The 16,443-nt window shown below is 37.2% G+C and overlaps 1 protein-coding gene across 1 annotated transcript; it reads right to left on the bottom strand.

The window, feature by feature from the left end:
- Window positions 1-8,304: 8,304 nt before the first annotated feature.
- Window positions 8,305-10,140, bottom strand: LOC101421589 (protein TFG). The gene has a single exon (XM_012521369.3). The coding sequence runs from the start codon at window positions 9,985-9,987 to the stop codon at window positions 8,782-8,784; it is 1,206 nt and encodes a 401-aa protein (XP_012376823.1). The 5' UTR covers window positions 9,988-10,140; the 3' UTR covers window positions 8,305-8,781.
- Window positions 10,141-16,443: the final 6,303 nt, after the last annotated feature.

The following is a 16,443-nucleotide window of genomic DNA, read 5'->3' as shown; positions in this document are numbered from 1 at the left end:
ATATATTCCCATCATAAGGGGTAATAACCTGCAAATGTTCTAGCAAGAACAGCCAGTTAAAGTGACAGAGAGCAAAAGAGAGAGAAAGAGAGTGAGATTGAGAGAGTGATTAATTTGGGAAGTAAGGCTTCATGTAAACCTGAGAAGGCATTTTGCAGGTCCTAAATTAGTAACAATTTATCTAACACGTCTTTAGTTTCCTTTTAACCATCCCTGGACTCCTGGAAGAATTTTAGCATCTTACTCCCTTACATTTCAGTAAGATGTCTGTAAATTTATTTTTGCCTTATTATGGATAATATGCATGCCAAGAAGGAATTTATGTTTTCACTGTTTGATCTTCTGTTCACAATTGCGATGCCTCTCTGATTTTATGTTCCATGAAATATAGTTCCCACAGTCACCGCTTGCCTGTCAGCATCACTGACACCCCTAATTCATACCCTCTTGTGAACATCAAAGTGTAGAGTTCTAATTCATGAGTTTACTTCCTCTTAGAACTTTAAGAAAAAAATTCCTAAGTCTTTTGTCTAATAAACCATGCCTCCTTACTCTCCATGTATGCAACTGCCATTTATTGAGTGCTCACAATGGTGTGCCAGGCAGCATGCAGAAAATTTACAAAATTGTTTCTTTAAATTGGTACAGCATAGGGCAGCAGTGATTGCCAGACCTAATTTGTAAGTGATGAGGAATCCAAGGATGGGAGAGTTTAAATAAGAACTAGTAAATGGCAGGTATTGAATTCTAATTCAGGTCTGCCTAACTTCACCTTCCTTACTAAACTGCCTCTTCTTACAATAAACTTTCTTCACTTTAGAAATCCAAACCCTAATTTCCTACCTTTTTTTTTTTTTATTCTAACCTTCATAATTCATGGTTGCTAAATCTTGAATTCTCAGAATTTCCTGACAGGAATTACCAAAGTAAATCTCTACATAAATTCATCTTCGTCTTTACAAGAGTAATTGGAACCAAAATTTTTCCTTGTAGCCACAAACCCATATACCATGTGTTAATTCTCATTATAATTAATGTAAAAATGTGATGTTTCTATTAATGGATATAATTACATGCCGTAGATAACTGTAAACGCTATACTATCGTTACACTAAAGGAATGTCAAGCATTCCTGAAGCAACTGGGAACTTTGTAGTCCCAGAGACATCCGGTTACAGCGTTTTACCACTGATTGAAGCCTGGAGCAATGCTTGTAATATACCTCAGAACTGGTTTTCCATGAAATTCAGGATGTTGTGTTTTTTAATGATTAAACACTGTCTTGAAACAGGTGTAAGAAATATATCATGCAGAGATTTACCTCAAAATGCTCAAGGGTAATGTCAATATAAGCTGCCATCAGATTTGAATATTAAAAAAAAAAAAAAAAAGATTTTACCTCCCCGGTGTCTTCATCCCGTTGGGGTATATAAAATCTTTTGTTAAGGAACAGTGTTGGTGGACTTGCCTCTCCCTGATCTGTCTCCTGTCTGCTCCCCTGCACACTCCTCCTCCAGACCTTGACACGACTCCTGTGCTCACTTCACGTGGATCTCTGCGCAGACAGCTCTTCCTTACAGTGGGTCCCCGAGCCACTCCACTCAGTTCATTTGGTTCACTTCATTCAGATCTCTGAGCAGCCTACCTCCTTTGAGAGGACCCATTAGCTGTTCCATAAACTCTCCTCCCTATTCAATCTCCCTCCATATTAACTGACCTTTTTTTTTTTCCTTCAGGACTCATTATTTTTATTTTGTGTTTGTTATCTATTTCCTGCCTTAGAATGAAAGCTCCATGAGGGCAGGGACCATGTTGGTCTTGCTCAGCTGAGTATGTCTATCTTTGTAAGAATAGTGGTTAAAGCATTGTAAGATTTTACCAAATTCTTTTATTTTTTTTTTATTTTTGGAATGAGTGAATGAATAAATTAATTAATTGGCCTCAGTTGGGTCATGAAAAAATGGCATCTCTTTTATCAAAGACCTATCCCTCCGTAGCTTGTCTGAATTACAGTCTCTTCTCCTTCCTTCCACCTTCTCAATTGTTTGGATTCTACAGTCATCACCAATTATCTTCTCTCAATTCCCCATGATCAACCTCTCTTTACTTAGTGCTTTATCCCTAATAACGTACAGACGGGATGTAGTGTTCTCAATATTGAAATAATCGTGTATATAATTACAATAGGAAATTTTAAAAAAAGAACCTCCTCTGATCCTATATGCTCCTATTATCAATTTACTGAAGAAGATTGTCTTATTTATACCAACGGTCTCTGTTTCCTCAATTTCCATTCTTTCTCTAATGGCTTGGTTCAATCCTCTTACTTCAATCCACTCTACTGCCCTGACTATGTTTGTAAAGGTCACTGTATTCATTTTCTAGATTTGCTCTAATAAACTACCACAAAGGCAGTGCCTTGAAACAACAGAATGTTATTATCTCACAGTTCTAGAGGCCAGATGTCCAAAACCAAGGTCTTGGTAGGCCATATTCCCTCTGAAAACTCAGTGAAGAATATGTCCTTACCTGCTCCAGCTTGTGGTGGCTCCAGGTATTCTTTGGCTTCTGGCTGCGTAACTCCAGTGTCTGCCTTTACTTCACATGACCTTTGCCTTCTCTCTATGTGTCTTTTCCACTTCCATCTCTTATAAGGACACTTGTTATTGGATTTAGGGCCTGCTAGGATAAACCAGAATGATCTTCTCATCTCAAGATCCTCATTTTCATTATATCTGCAAAGACCTAGTCCAAATGAGGTAATAAAAATTTTTTACCACAAGAGGCAATATTCACAGGTTCCATGGATTACATTGTGAACATATCTTTTTGTGGTCATCATACAATGCACTACAGCCACCAAGTCCAAACTTAGTAGATATTCTCATTCTGCATCTCATTAGATTGCTCAGTACTTTTAGCAGATTAGACCGCTCTTATAACTTGTCTTCACTTGGCTTCCAGGATACTGCCTTCTCAGGGGTTTCTTCCTACAGCTCTTCATTAATTCCCTGTCTCCTCTCATTTCTGAAAATTAGTCAAGCTCTTTTCCCAACTTGGAGACCTTCTGCCTAGTGACCCCGCTGTGAATCTCTTTATTTCTCTGATATGGCTAACTTCTTCCTGTCCTTTCAAATGTTAACCTAAATGCCATTTTTCTTGAGAACTTTTTGGATAACCCAAATGAAATTAGTTCTTCATTATTATTTTCTTTCATAGATCCTGAAAAATGTTTTGTCTTTTTTTTCATAGAACTTCAGGCTCTCTATGACTTACAGTGTTTCTACATGGATTAGAAAAAGTATTCCCGGGAAGCGGATTTGGCACAATGGATAGAGCATCTGCCTACCACATGGGAAGTCCAGGGTTCAAACCCAGGGCTTCCTGACCTGTGTGATGAGCTAGCCCATGTGCAGTGTTGATGCACACAAGGAGTGCTGTGCCACGCAGGGGTGTCCCCGCATAGGGGAGCCCCACCCACAAGGAGTGCACCCCATAAGGAGAGCTGCCCCACATGAAATTAGTGCAGCCTGCCCAGGAGTGGCACTGCACACATGGAGAGCTGACGCAGCAAATGATGCAACAAAAAGAGACATAGTTTCCCGGTGCCGCTGACAAAGAATGCAAGCAGACAAAGAACACACAGTGAATGGTCACAGAGAGCAGACAACTGGGAGGGGGAGTGGGGAAGGGGAGAGAAATAAAAAAAAATAATAAACCTTTAAAAAAAAGAGAAAAAGTATTACCAATCCAGAACACGAATTACAAAAAAAATCCTCTCTGAATGAATGGTTAACACTCCTTTCTCCTGACTGGCACTGTCTCTCAACATGACACATGGCTTTGTAACAGAACCAGATTGGATTACTGTCTCGACTGGTACCTCACTGCCTGGACAATTTGTGTAGGACATTTTTTGCAGTCTTACACTTTCACCCAAATAACATGTTCTACAATGTATAAATACGTATTTTTTATTCTTTTATATAAATATATATTTCTTATTACTTCTCTTAGACTCCCACCTCCCACATTCTGTGTACCTAGCACTCAGTATACTCTCAATAAACAATGACTGGATAAGTGACTTCATCACAAGTATCTGACAAAAGATTGGACTTTTATTTATTTATATTTTTCACAGCTACTAGATATACAAAGGTTTTAAGTACCAGGTAAGTACAGAGAAGGTGATTGTTTTACACATATACCATCTAAATTTCCTTCAATTAATGAAAATTTAATAATCTGTTATCTCCTAGTATCATTGGCCAGGATGCATGACTTTTTTTCCTGTCACATATGTTCAAAAAACACCATCACCTCCCAATAGTTGAGAACAGGCATAGACTTACAGTCTCTGGAAAGTATAAGGTCACAGTTGGTTATTACTTATGCCATACATTTAAGAAGTCACAATATATTCTCAAATTACTTCCAATGTTGAACTGTATAGCCAGTAGAGGAATTTTTACCAATGTATTCACAATTTAAAGGGTAAGCCATAATTGAAATCTTGTTTCTAAACATAACTATATTGTAGATATAAGGAAAGTCCCAGCAAAAAAGTAACAAAACTTCCCAAATTGTTCACAGGTAATGGAGAGAAGAACCTAATTTTTTTTTTCAGGTAGTAGAAAATAGCAGGCTAGGAATGTCATAGAAATGAGGAGAGACTTTTCTTCTCTCTGCATGCTAGAGTTTTGCCAAACTTATTCTACATGGTGCTGATTTCAGATTCTTACAAAGACTGTTGTTGCAACTAAGTGAGATCATGTTCTGGCCCCTTATAAAAATGACAATTGATAGGAATTCACTATCCTATCATCTGTGAGTATCAGGCTTTGAAATCAAGTCAAAATGTGATTTTGTTCTAGTTTGTTTGTGTATTAGTCAGGGTTCTCTAGGGAAACAGAACCAACAAGAGATATCTGCAAATATTATGAGATTTTATAAGATTGCCTCACACAACTGTAAGGATGCAAAAGTCTAAATTTTGTATATCTCTTCTCCTTTTTAGACTTTGAATTGATTGGATGAGACATCTCTCATTGCTAATGGTTATCTCCTCAGTTTATGATAGATGAAATCAGCCATAGATGCAATCAATTTACTAATGATTTAAGTTCGCAGAATGTCCTCACACTAACGATTAGGCCAGTGCTTGCTTGACCAAACTATCAGGCACCTTTACCTGGCCAAGTTGACACAGGCACCTAATCATCACGATTTGTATACCTTAGCCTTTGATTCTTTTTGTTTAGAGTAGTATAAAAGTAGCATTTTTTTATTGACTTCTTCATACAATACTACGAAAGTAGTACCACATAATGCCTAATCGATAATCAGCTTACCAGTTCTCTACCCTTTGTTCATATTTACTTCTCCCTATGTCATTTTTCTGACCCCTGATAACAGGTGGTGGTCCACAAAATCAAAGGGGAAAATTCTTTTCATAGGTCCTGTCTCTTATACTACTTAGATATAATTTCAACTCTTTTTCTAAGTTCTACTAACCATTTCTTATTTTTATCCAGTTAGACTTTGCTTATTGATGTTGATAAGATTGGCTTCTCCACATCCTTGTTTATTTTCCTTAGCTTTACCCATACGAATGTATCTTATTATGAAACTAGCCTCAGTTACCTCATCTGAGTATGCCATTTCCTTCCTGTCGTGACACTGAACTACACTTCATTCCCTTCCTCTCACTTCCATTTAGGAACAGACTGAATCTCCTTTTCGAGGATGCACTTCGTTAGCAGAAACTAAAGTTGAAGTCTTCCATTGTCCAGGTCTAATGCTTTTAAAACTCAAATACCAGTTTCCTAACCATAAGATCAGCAAGAAGAATCCTATAGTTTTATTAAAAGGATTGGGTCACCCAATCTTAGGGTGGAAAGCTCATTAGAAGTCAAGAATCAAAGCATGAAGCCAGAGAAGTTTGGACCATGAAGGAGTCAGTCAACAAGCTAGACCAAAAAGGAATTCTCAGGAAAAGTGGACGTAGAACAATTTCAGAGTACAGTCAAAGAAAGTTATTATTGCTCTTTATGAGGTTCTCCTGTTCAGGTCAGGAGAATGGCTTTAATCTTTCTATGAATGGCCATGGAGTGAACATTTGTTGCTAATGAATGATTGTTAGAACAGACAATTCCAAATTTCTTAATTTTATATCTCTTACCATATTCACCCCTAATTCATCAGAAGATTTTACATGATTTGTTTTTAGTGATAATGTTTTTTAATGATGATTGGCGAATTGGTATAATGATCCTATTCAAACATCTCTGTCTGAATGTGGAGTACTTAACTCCTGTTATGAAGCAGTTTTCAAGACAACTTCATCACTGCCTCACAAATACATTTGTGAGAGTGCTAATAATTCTTCATTGAGAATCCTGGTGCTGAGTATGTGCCATCCTTCAATGCTATCAGCATTGGATAAAATAGCAGTGAGGGATCATTTTGCAGTGTGAGTACAAAGCCCATGACTGACCTATAAAGCTGGCAAAATTGGTTTCTACCTTCTGCAATGACAGAGCATTGCCATGCACAAAAGTAGAAATAATATGAGCCCAGCTTATATGAATGACAGACTATAAAAGACTTCTAGTAATCACTCCATCAATTCAACATGGGCCTTTCAGGAAAATTGCAAAGAGTAGGAAGCATGATGGCATGGAGATGCCTCTTCTCACTGTAAACATTGACATGATTGGCAATTGATTCTTGCAGGTTTTTAAGCCACTCTTTTGGTACCCTAGATACCTGCATTCCTCTAAATAATCTTTCTGATATTATAAATGAAATGTGAACAGAAACCCTATATTCCTTTAACCAAGAATTAATCCTCTGGTATTGTCTTAACCTATTTCACAAACTTCAACATCATTTTTCCACCTTTCTTTTTTTCCATGGAGTTCTAGTGGCCATATTTAAATGCAAAACTTTTAGTGTGAAACATAAAAATGTATAAAATATTACGTGGTATATTTGGAAAATATTCAGCTACACTGTTCATAAAACTTCATTTTTCAGACACAAAATATTTTCTTCAAATGTAGTTTATTTGGAATTGCTATATATAAAACAAAACCTTTTTGGGTAAAATCAAGTGACTATGGTCTGTGACCCAGCCTGCTGATCATTCTTTCACCTCCACCATTATCAGCATCTGACAGGATTCTGTGGAGCACAGTGTGAAAACAAATCATGTGGTTTAGTCCTTTCATTTTAAAGAGGATGACACTGAACTTGAGAAAAATAATTACATGTTTAAGGCAATATAGTCTATGTACCATGACATATAAATCTTAATTTCCCTCAAAGTACTTCATCATCTCCATATTCAATAAACAACTTGAATGCTTACCCTGAATTATTTTAGTATTTCATTTGTCCCCCCAAATAATCACTCTTATCTGGAGACACTGCAGAATGTTGAACTAATTCAAGTATTTTTCATCTCCAACATTTGGCCTTTATTGGAGTTGCCTTTATTTATTACATAATTCCTTCTCCAAAATCTATAATTTTCACTAGAACTGCTGCCCTACTCCTGGTTGTTTCTGTGCCCACATATACCCTTCTCTAGTAGGAATCTGAAAAGTAGATATAATGTGTACAGCTGAGGACAGCTTGGAAGTACTTTGCTGGACATTCACAACAAGGACAAGGAAAGGGAGAATCCTGTCTTGACCAGAACAGAGGGAGAAGACTTTAGACAAGTACACTGGGTTGGATTTTGCTGTCATGTAGATCATCATTTAATACAATGAGACTTCTCTTTACTGCTTTGGCCCCTAAAAACACCCTGGAAGTTTTCTGTGTTATCAGGACCTCCTGCATAATGAGCTCTGAAAGTACATACTAAACAAACAAAAACACATCAAAGAATGATGATTAGGGACCAGTTCATACTCTTGGCAGAAGGATGGCTACTTAAAGGTTCTATCTTAAGAAGTTTATTTAATGATAGATATTTCCAAAGATTGAAGTTGGAGAAGATTAAAGATAGAGAGACTAACCAATAAACTATGTCAATTATTTATGTGCTAGAAAATTCTCAAAAGGGGATGCAAGAATTGCAAACATGTACATTGTCTTGCATAGTGTTTTCTCTAGCCATTCTGACCTTCTTTGAGTTTTCTTTTTTTCTGAATGGCAATTGACTTCTCTTCATTTTATCACTTCCTTAGACAATGTCATATACAGTAGGTCACAGAATCTAATTATCTCCATGTGTTAAATTCCTTTGTCCAATTAGTTCTATGTGAGCAATGTCTGTGACTTATTCTACTATTTTTTTTTTGAGTTCAATCATCTTTATTAGCCTATCAATGTTACATTTTGTACATAATATCAAGTTGTCCTCTTAAAGGGATCTAACTTTAGTATATCATGTTAATAGTAAAAACCCAGATAAGATGGCTAGACCTCAACCAAACTTTTTTTTTTTTTCAACCAAACATTTTAATATCCTCTGGACAAGGCAAGCTAGAAAGTCAATCACTTTACACACATTTATGAGTAGTGTTCCAAAATAAAATAACTAGGCAGCTGCTACATTTTAAAGCAGGGGAAGAAAAAAATTTCATCTTGGTCTTTTCTTGTGTTCCAGCAAATTATACTTTCATTTAACAGAAACAATGATATTGATATAAAAAATGCTCTGCTTTTTAAATTTCTGAACTTCAATACAAATTAAAATAAAATAGTACTGGAGTCTTTTGGGAGGCAAATAGCTAGCAGCTATATTCATCAGTGTAGCTGAGCTCATTATCGATAACCAGGTCCAGGTTGGGTATAGCCCTGACCGAATGGAGGACGGTTACGTGAATAAGGGTTAGACCCACTTGGAGGAGGGGTCATAGTACTTCCAGGAGGTGGAGTAAAACCTGGTCTTGGTTGATAGGCCCCAGGTTGGCTTGGAGCCATTCCAGGTTGTGAAGTAGGGGCCACAGTATAATTAGTAGGCTGAGAAGTTTGGGTGGCATAAGTTTGTGGAGGATAGTTGCTCGCCTGGTACTGCTGCGGTGGTTGAGGAGGCAGTTGTTGAGGCTGACCAGAAAAGGCAGGAGCCGGTGCCTGGGAAGTTGGTTGCTGGCCATACCCCTGGAACTGCTGAGGTTGTTGGGGTCCAGTCTGCTGACTATAGCCTGCTGAATACTGAATACCGTACTGTTGTGGCGGCTGAGGGGGAGCCTGCGGCTGCTGAGCACCATAGCTGGCCTGTTGCTGGTACTGTTGGTACATTTGACCTTCAATCTGACCTGCTTGTGCCTGAGCTCCTGTATATGGTGGCTGCTGAAGCTGAACTCCTGGTGGGTGAGCTGCTGAAGAAGAGGAAGCAATGCTATCTGGCGTTCCTGAACGGTCTTCTGCAGGAGCACTGGGTGGCCCTGAAACCTGATCATCTGTTAAGCCAAATGCTGACATGACATTTTTATTGATTTCATCTTGGTTTTTTAAGGGATCAAAAGCTGACATACTTGCAGCCATAACTTGAGTAGACTGCTTTCCAGAAGAATCAGAAGCAGCAGGCTTTTCTTCCCTACCATCAACATTATCATTTTCAGGAATATTGGTGGAAGGGCCTGGTTCTCCAGGTGGTTCCAAACTATCCACTAAGCGATTAACTTTATTTCGAAGTTCTATCAGTTCTCGACGGAGGTATTTCACCTGGCTTGATTCCAGAGGTCTTGGTTGGCCATTAACAAATAAAGTTAGTTTCAGTATCCTACTACACTGAATTGCAAAAGAAAGATCAGAACTATCAAAAATTGTTATAAGATCGCCATCTTCATCTTTATACTTTATTGTGACTTCATCACTACTCAGAAGTTTTCCTCTGAAAACTCGTTGCATCATTAGCACTAATTCATCATAAGTAATATCTTCATTATGAATGGGAATTCGCCGAATATCATCCCCAAGTTGAGCTTTGATGATTAGCTTCCCACTTAGGTCCAACTGTCCATTCATGGTGGATTCCAGGATGTTCTATGTATGAAACTCTAGACAAAGACGGCTTGCCAAGGCCGCCGCTGTCGCCTTCTCGCGGGTCTTCGCTGGCCGAGCCGCTGCGAGGCCGCCGCTGCCGCTGGGTTCTGGGGCGTCAGGGGGAGGCTCCGGTCACGACCCCTCTACTATTTTATTCCCAATTACACTTATCACATATCTGTGAGTGGCATAGATGCTCAATAAATGATGATTATGTCCTGAATATGACCCCATTAAGGGGAAGAAAAGTAAATTCAGTTTGAACACATCTTTCCACTTCTTAAAATCCTCAAATTTTGGCTATGATTCCAATAGTGATGTTCAATTTTCTTTCCACAAAAATAAAAACATTTAGAGAGATCAAATTGACCGTTTTAGTAAAAGGGATTAATTAATTACATTTGGAAAATACTAGAATAAATCAAATATAACCATTTTCATAGTAGTAGGACTTTTAAGGGTTTTAGTTGGCCTATGTGCTTTTGTGGTCTCTAAGAGGGGAGGAAAACTGTATAGTTTTGGTATTTTTACCAAATGTGAAATGTATTTGAATATTTAAACATTTTACTTAAAATACTTACCAAAACCATATGTGTCCTTGTTCTACACAGCACAATTCCTTAGGAAAGAGTTTCCCATCTAATTCTGTGTTCCTTAGCATGCACAAACTTTCAGAATCAGACTAGTACTCATACTCAGCCTAATATTTCTCCTCCCCATAGAACACTAAATCTAAAATATCACTTACTCATTATTTACCTTAAACACTTCTTACATTTTTATTTTATTCTAAATTTTATTTATTTATCCATTTCCTTATTAGACCTCAAGTGCAGATAGGTGAGTCATTCTTTTTTCTGAGGTAATGCAAAAATAAATATTCTTGGATACGTATCCTTGTGTAATATATTTTTATGTTTTCTATTAATTTAGGTAATACTGTGTGTCTCAATTTGACAGGGTTTCTCTAACAAATTTCACACACTGGTTGGTTTAAACAACAGTAATTTATTGCCTCACAGTTTTGGATGCTAGAAGTCCAAAATCAGGGTGTCATCAGAGCTATGCTTTCCCTGAAGTCTGAGACTTCTGCTTGAAGGTTTTCTGTCAATTCAAAATTCAATGACAGCCTCCATTACATGGCCATCTTTCTTCTCATGTCCCTTCCTAATTCTACTGCTTTATAAGATATCCAGTAATACTGGGTTAAGTTCTACCTGTCTCCAGTTTGGCCCCATCTTAATAGGTTCTGCTAAGATAACATTTACAAGAGTTCATATTCCCATGGGAACCTTAGAGGATGCCCCCAAGGTGCTGGAACTACTGGGCCACATCCACATGTGTCTGTATTAGGTGATCTTGAAATTTAATAAGATATATGGGTTTGCACTTCCAGGAAGATGGTGTTGGAGTAGATAGGCAAAGTTCAACTCTCTCACAGAAAACAATGGAGAAAGGGCAAAAACCTACCCAAGGGAGATGCTTTGGGAATCTATGGAAGAGGAAAGTGTTGTGCATCATCTAGGAGGGAGTGAAAACGATAAAAAAGCCAAAGGAAAACTGCTCACCCCTGTGGCTGGAAATGGCACATATACCCCAACCTCAAGGCAAATAGCCTCAGTAAAACCCCTGGCTCACTGCAGCCAACTGATTGGGAGGGAATGTTCCCTGGGAAGAAGAGGGTCTGACAGAAAGTGGAGAGTGGTTTCTTTTCAGTGAGCTTGGCCTGCTGAGTTCCCTTTGAACCTCAAAGAAAACCCAACCAACACTAAGGTGGACCCAGGGAGAGGAGTGGGTGGGATCTGATCAGGCAGACTGTCACACACAACTGCCCTGGGAGAGAGAGGAACTAGGTCAGTAAGGGGGTAGAGACAGGCACCTAACCAGCCTGGCTCCAGCAAAATGTTAGAAGGCCAACTTGTCTGAGGGAATGGGGGCAGAAAGACCCAAGTAAGCTTTCAGAATCCTACTTAACCTGTGGAACTGGTGGAGCACAGTGAAGAAATTCCTGCTTTGTGTATACCAGTTTCCTTGTTTGATTCCAGGTACCTCCTAAGAGAAGGGAATCCACTGGGTTACCAGGCACTCAGCTGGTACCTTATGACAGGGAATGTATAGACAGACTTTTTCATTGTTTTAAGTCTTCTTGAATCTGTTATTTTTTATGGGTTATATTTTTTCCTTTTGCTTTATTTTGTTTGCTAAAACCAGGTACATCACCTGTGGAGGACAGACTGCAGGGTGACTGATGAGAACCAGCATCCTGAGAAGCTCCTTTGGGGCCTAAGAGGGAAGATTGTTTTTCCTGAGTTGTTTTTTGTTTGTTTATTTGTTGTTGTTATTGTTTTATTTCTTGGTGTTGTCTTTCCCCTTCATTTCCCTTTGTCTTTTACTTAAATTTTCTACCTACTTTATTTCTTTTCTTTCCTTCATTTTTATGTCTTCTGTTTTCTGTTGCTTTTCTTTAATTTTACCTCTTATTTGGCCTTCACTTTTTTTTTGTTTCTCTCTCTTTTGTCCCCTTTTTCTCTTTTCTCATCTTTCCAGCCTTTTAATTACTTCAAATTTTTTCTCTATTTTGCTTCTTGTTTCATTTTTTCTGTTCCACCTTTTTTATTCTTATTCATTCCATATTTTATAATTTAGACTACTTTCCTAGCTCTCATACAGTTCCTCTTCTACCTTTTTTATTATTACTACTACTATTCTTTTCTCTTCTTATCTCTTTCCTTTTTTCTGGTTCTAGTTTTTTTTTTCAATGGCACATAGACAACTTCCAGGATACATAATAAGAGAAACCAAGTGTCAAAAAGGAACCTTACCACACACACACAAACAACAAAATAGAACCCTACAATAGAAAGAGAAGCTAACCAATCTAATAAGACCATCAAGTTAAACAGACGCCTAGACATCAACATAAGAAATAGGAAGACATGGCCCAGTCTAATAAACAAACTAAAAAACAGGAGGAGATGCAGAAAGTGGAACTAATCAAGGATATCCAAACAAATACCATTAATCAACTTACTGAAATGAAGGGAGAAATAAAGGATATTAAGAAGACACTAGGGGAACATACTGAAGAAATTGTAAAAATACAGAAAAAGATAATGAATCTGATGGCACAGTGTAAGAAATGAAAAATACACTGCAAGCACATAATAGCAGATTTGAACAGACAGAGGAAAGAATCAATGATGTGAAAGACAGTATATCTGAAACAGACAGCAGAACAGATAGATAAAAATATTTTTAAAAATACAGCAAGAACTTAGAGATTTGAATAACAACATGAAATTCACATCATACACATTATAGCATGCCAGAGGGATAAGAGAAGGGAAAGGGACCAGAAGGATCATTGAAGGAAATAATGTCCAAAAATTTCCAAAGTCTTTTGAGTGACATGGACATACATGTTCAGGAAGCACAGTGCACTCCAAATAGTATAAATCCTAACAGGTTTACCCCAAGACATATAATATTGTCCAGTGCTCAAGACAAAGAGCGAATACTGAAAACAGCAAGAGAAAAGAGATCCATTACATACAAGAGAAGCTTGATGAAAGATTAAATGCTCATTTCTCATCTGAAATCATGGAGGCAAGTAGGCAGTGGTATAACATAGTTAAGGCGCTAAATGGAAAGAAAAACTTCAAGCCAAGAATTCTATATCCAGCAAAGCTGGCATTCAAAAATGAGGGAGATTTCAAAATATTCACAGATAATCAGAAATTAAGAGAGTTTGTTAACAAGAAACCTGCCCTTCAAGAAATACTAAAGGGTTCTGCATATTCAAAGGAGAGAAAAGTTTGGAGGAGAGTATAGCAATGAAGATTATTAGTAAGAATAACTAAAAAAATTAAAAGAGAAATAAAAACAACATATGACATATATAAACCTAAAGAAAATATGGCTAAAGTAAGTAATGTCATTGAATGTTAATGGATTAACTCCCCAATCAAGAAACACAGATTGGCAGAATGGATAAGGAAATATAACCCATCTATATGCTATTTACAAGAAACTCACTTTAGACCCAGGGACACAAGGAGGTTGCAAGTAAATGGTTGGAAAACAATTTTACATGCAAACAATAACCAAAAATAGTAGAAGTAGTATACTAATATGAGACAAAATAGACTTTAAATGCAAAACTATTATAAGAGACAAAGTAGTACACTATATATTAATAAAAGGGGTAATATATCAAGAAAACAGGATAATCATAAACATTTACTCACTTAACCAAGGCACCTCAAAATATATAAGGCAAACATTGGAAAAACTAAGTGGAGAAATATATGCCTCTGCAATTACACCAATATCAAATTTAGTACACCAATATCAAAATTAGACAGAACATCTCAGTTGAGGCTCAATAAAGAAACAGAGACTTTGAATAATACATTAGAGAATCTAGACCTAATAGACCTGTACAGAACATTGCACTTAAATACAGCTAAACATATATTCTTCTTGAGTGCATATGAATCATTCTCCAGGATAGACCACATGCTAGGCAATGGAACAGCCCTCAACAAATTCAGAAAGATTGAAATTATACAAAGTAATTTCTCTGACCACAATGGAATGAAGCTGGAAATCGGTAAGGAGCAGAGAACCAGATTAGGCACCAAGATATGGAAGTTAAACAACACACTCTTAGACAAACAGTGGACCAAGGAGAAAAACTCAAAAGAAATCAGTAACTACCTTGAACCAAATGAAAATGACAACACAATTTATCCAAACCTATGGGATGCAGCAAAAGCAGTGCTGAGAGGGAGATTTATAGCCATAAATGGCTATATTAAAAAAAAAGAAAAAAGCTAAAATCAAAGACCTAACAGCATACCTGAAGGGATAAGAAAAAGAACAACAAACTAATCCCAAAACAAGTAAAAAGAAGGGAATATAAAGGATTAGAGCAGAGCTAAATGAAATTGAAAATAAGAAAACACTAGAAAAAAAAAACAAAACCAAAAGCTGGCTTTTTGAGAAGATTAATAAAATTGGCAAACCCTTAGCTAGACTAACAAAGAAAAAAGAGATGATGCAAATACATAAAATAAGAAATGAAGAAGGGGGTATCACCACTGACCCCACAGAAATAAAGAGTATCACAAGAGGATACTTTGAAAAATTATATGCCAATAAGATGGATAACTTAGATGAAATGGACAGCCTACACTGATGAAAGAAAAAAAACAAATGAACTCAACTGACTAATCACAAGTAAGGAGATTGAATCAGTCATCAAAAACCTCCCAACCAAGAAGAGCCCAGGATGAGATGGCTTCACAGGCAAATTCTACCAATTATTCTGGAAAGAAAGAACACCAATTCTGCTTAAACTCTTCCAAAAAATAGCAGTGGGTGGAAAATTGCCTAACTCATTCCCTGATGCCAGCATCACCCTAATACCAAAGCTACACAAAGAGGCCAAAAGAAAGAAAAGCTATAGACCAATCTCTCTAATGAACCTAGATGCAAATATCCTCAACAAAATCCCTGCTAATCATCCGCTATATTCTCTATGTGACTTTTCTGCATTCTAAAGTTTCTTTGAAAATAAAATAAAAAAAAAAAAAATAAGACACTGGGGAAAATAAGGAAGAAAACGTCACTATACAAAGAAGACAACAGATCCTATGGTGATGAAAGAGACAATGTCTACCAAAATTTTTTAATTATTTCAATTAATTTTTTTTTGTATTTTATTGGTTGTTTTTAAATTATTTTTTTCATTTTCTTATTAACTTTATTTGGTTATTTTGTTAGCTTCATTTTTGGAGTTTATGGATCACAGAAGAGTCCCAACAGTGGCAGGGGAGGATCATTGGTGTGGGGTGTCAGTGATTGGGGGATGGATATATGGGAGTGGATTCACTTGGGGCATGCCTCTAAGGCATATGAATATATTCAAGTATTCATGGGGCATTGTCTTGGTAGGTGGAGAAGCACACAATAGCTTAAAGAATATTGAATTCCTATCCTGGGGAGTTCTGCTACATTCTCTAACAGAATAGCAAGAATCCCCCAAGTGCAAGGGCAATACCTTGTGAAGGAAGACAGAACATTATGTCAGGCCCATGATATTGATGATTGTACTTATGGACCTTTTCTTAAGAAACTGAAACTTATTCTAGTATTATATTCTGCCTAAGAATTATCTCCTGAAAACATTCTTATTGCTCAAAAGTGACCTCTCTGTAAGCCAAACTCAGCATATAAATATAGTACCACCCTTGTCAGTGTGGGACATGACTCCCAGGGATGATCTTCCCTAGCACCAAGGGATTGTTACCAAGTGCCAACTAACAATGCTCCTGGAAAAAGACTTTCACCAAAAGGGAGAAATGGTGAATACAAATAACTTTTTATGGCTAAGAGATTTCAAAGTGAGTTGTGAGGTCATTCCAGAGGTTATGC

Source organism: Dasypus novemcinctus, chromosome 18, assembly GCF_030445035.2.
Source record: "Dasypus novemcinctus isolate mDasNov1 chromosome 18, mDasNov1.1.hap2, whole genome shotgun sequence".
In the NCBI taxonomy this organism is placed as follows: domain Eukaryota; kingdom Metazoa; phylum Chordata; class Mammalia; order Cingulata; family Dasypodidae; genus Dasypus; species Dasypus novemcinctus.
The sequence above is the reverse complement of the archived record's forward strand: the minus strand, read 5'-3'. Positions and strand labels throughout refer to the sequence as shown.

What these genes read in the sequence shown, in the direction of transcription:
- LOC101421589 (XM_012521369.3), bottom strand. Translation starts at nt 9,987, where the DNA reads ATGAATGGACAGTTGGACCTAAGTGGGAAGCTAATCATCAAAGCTCAA.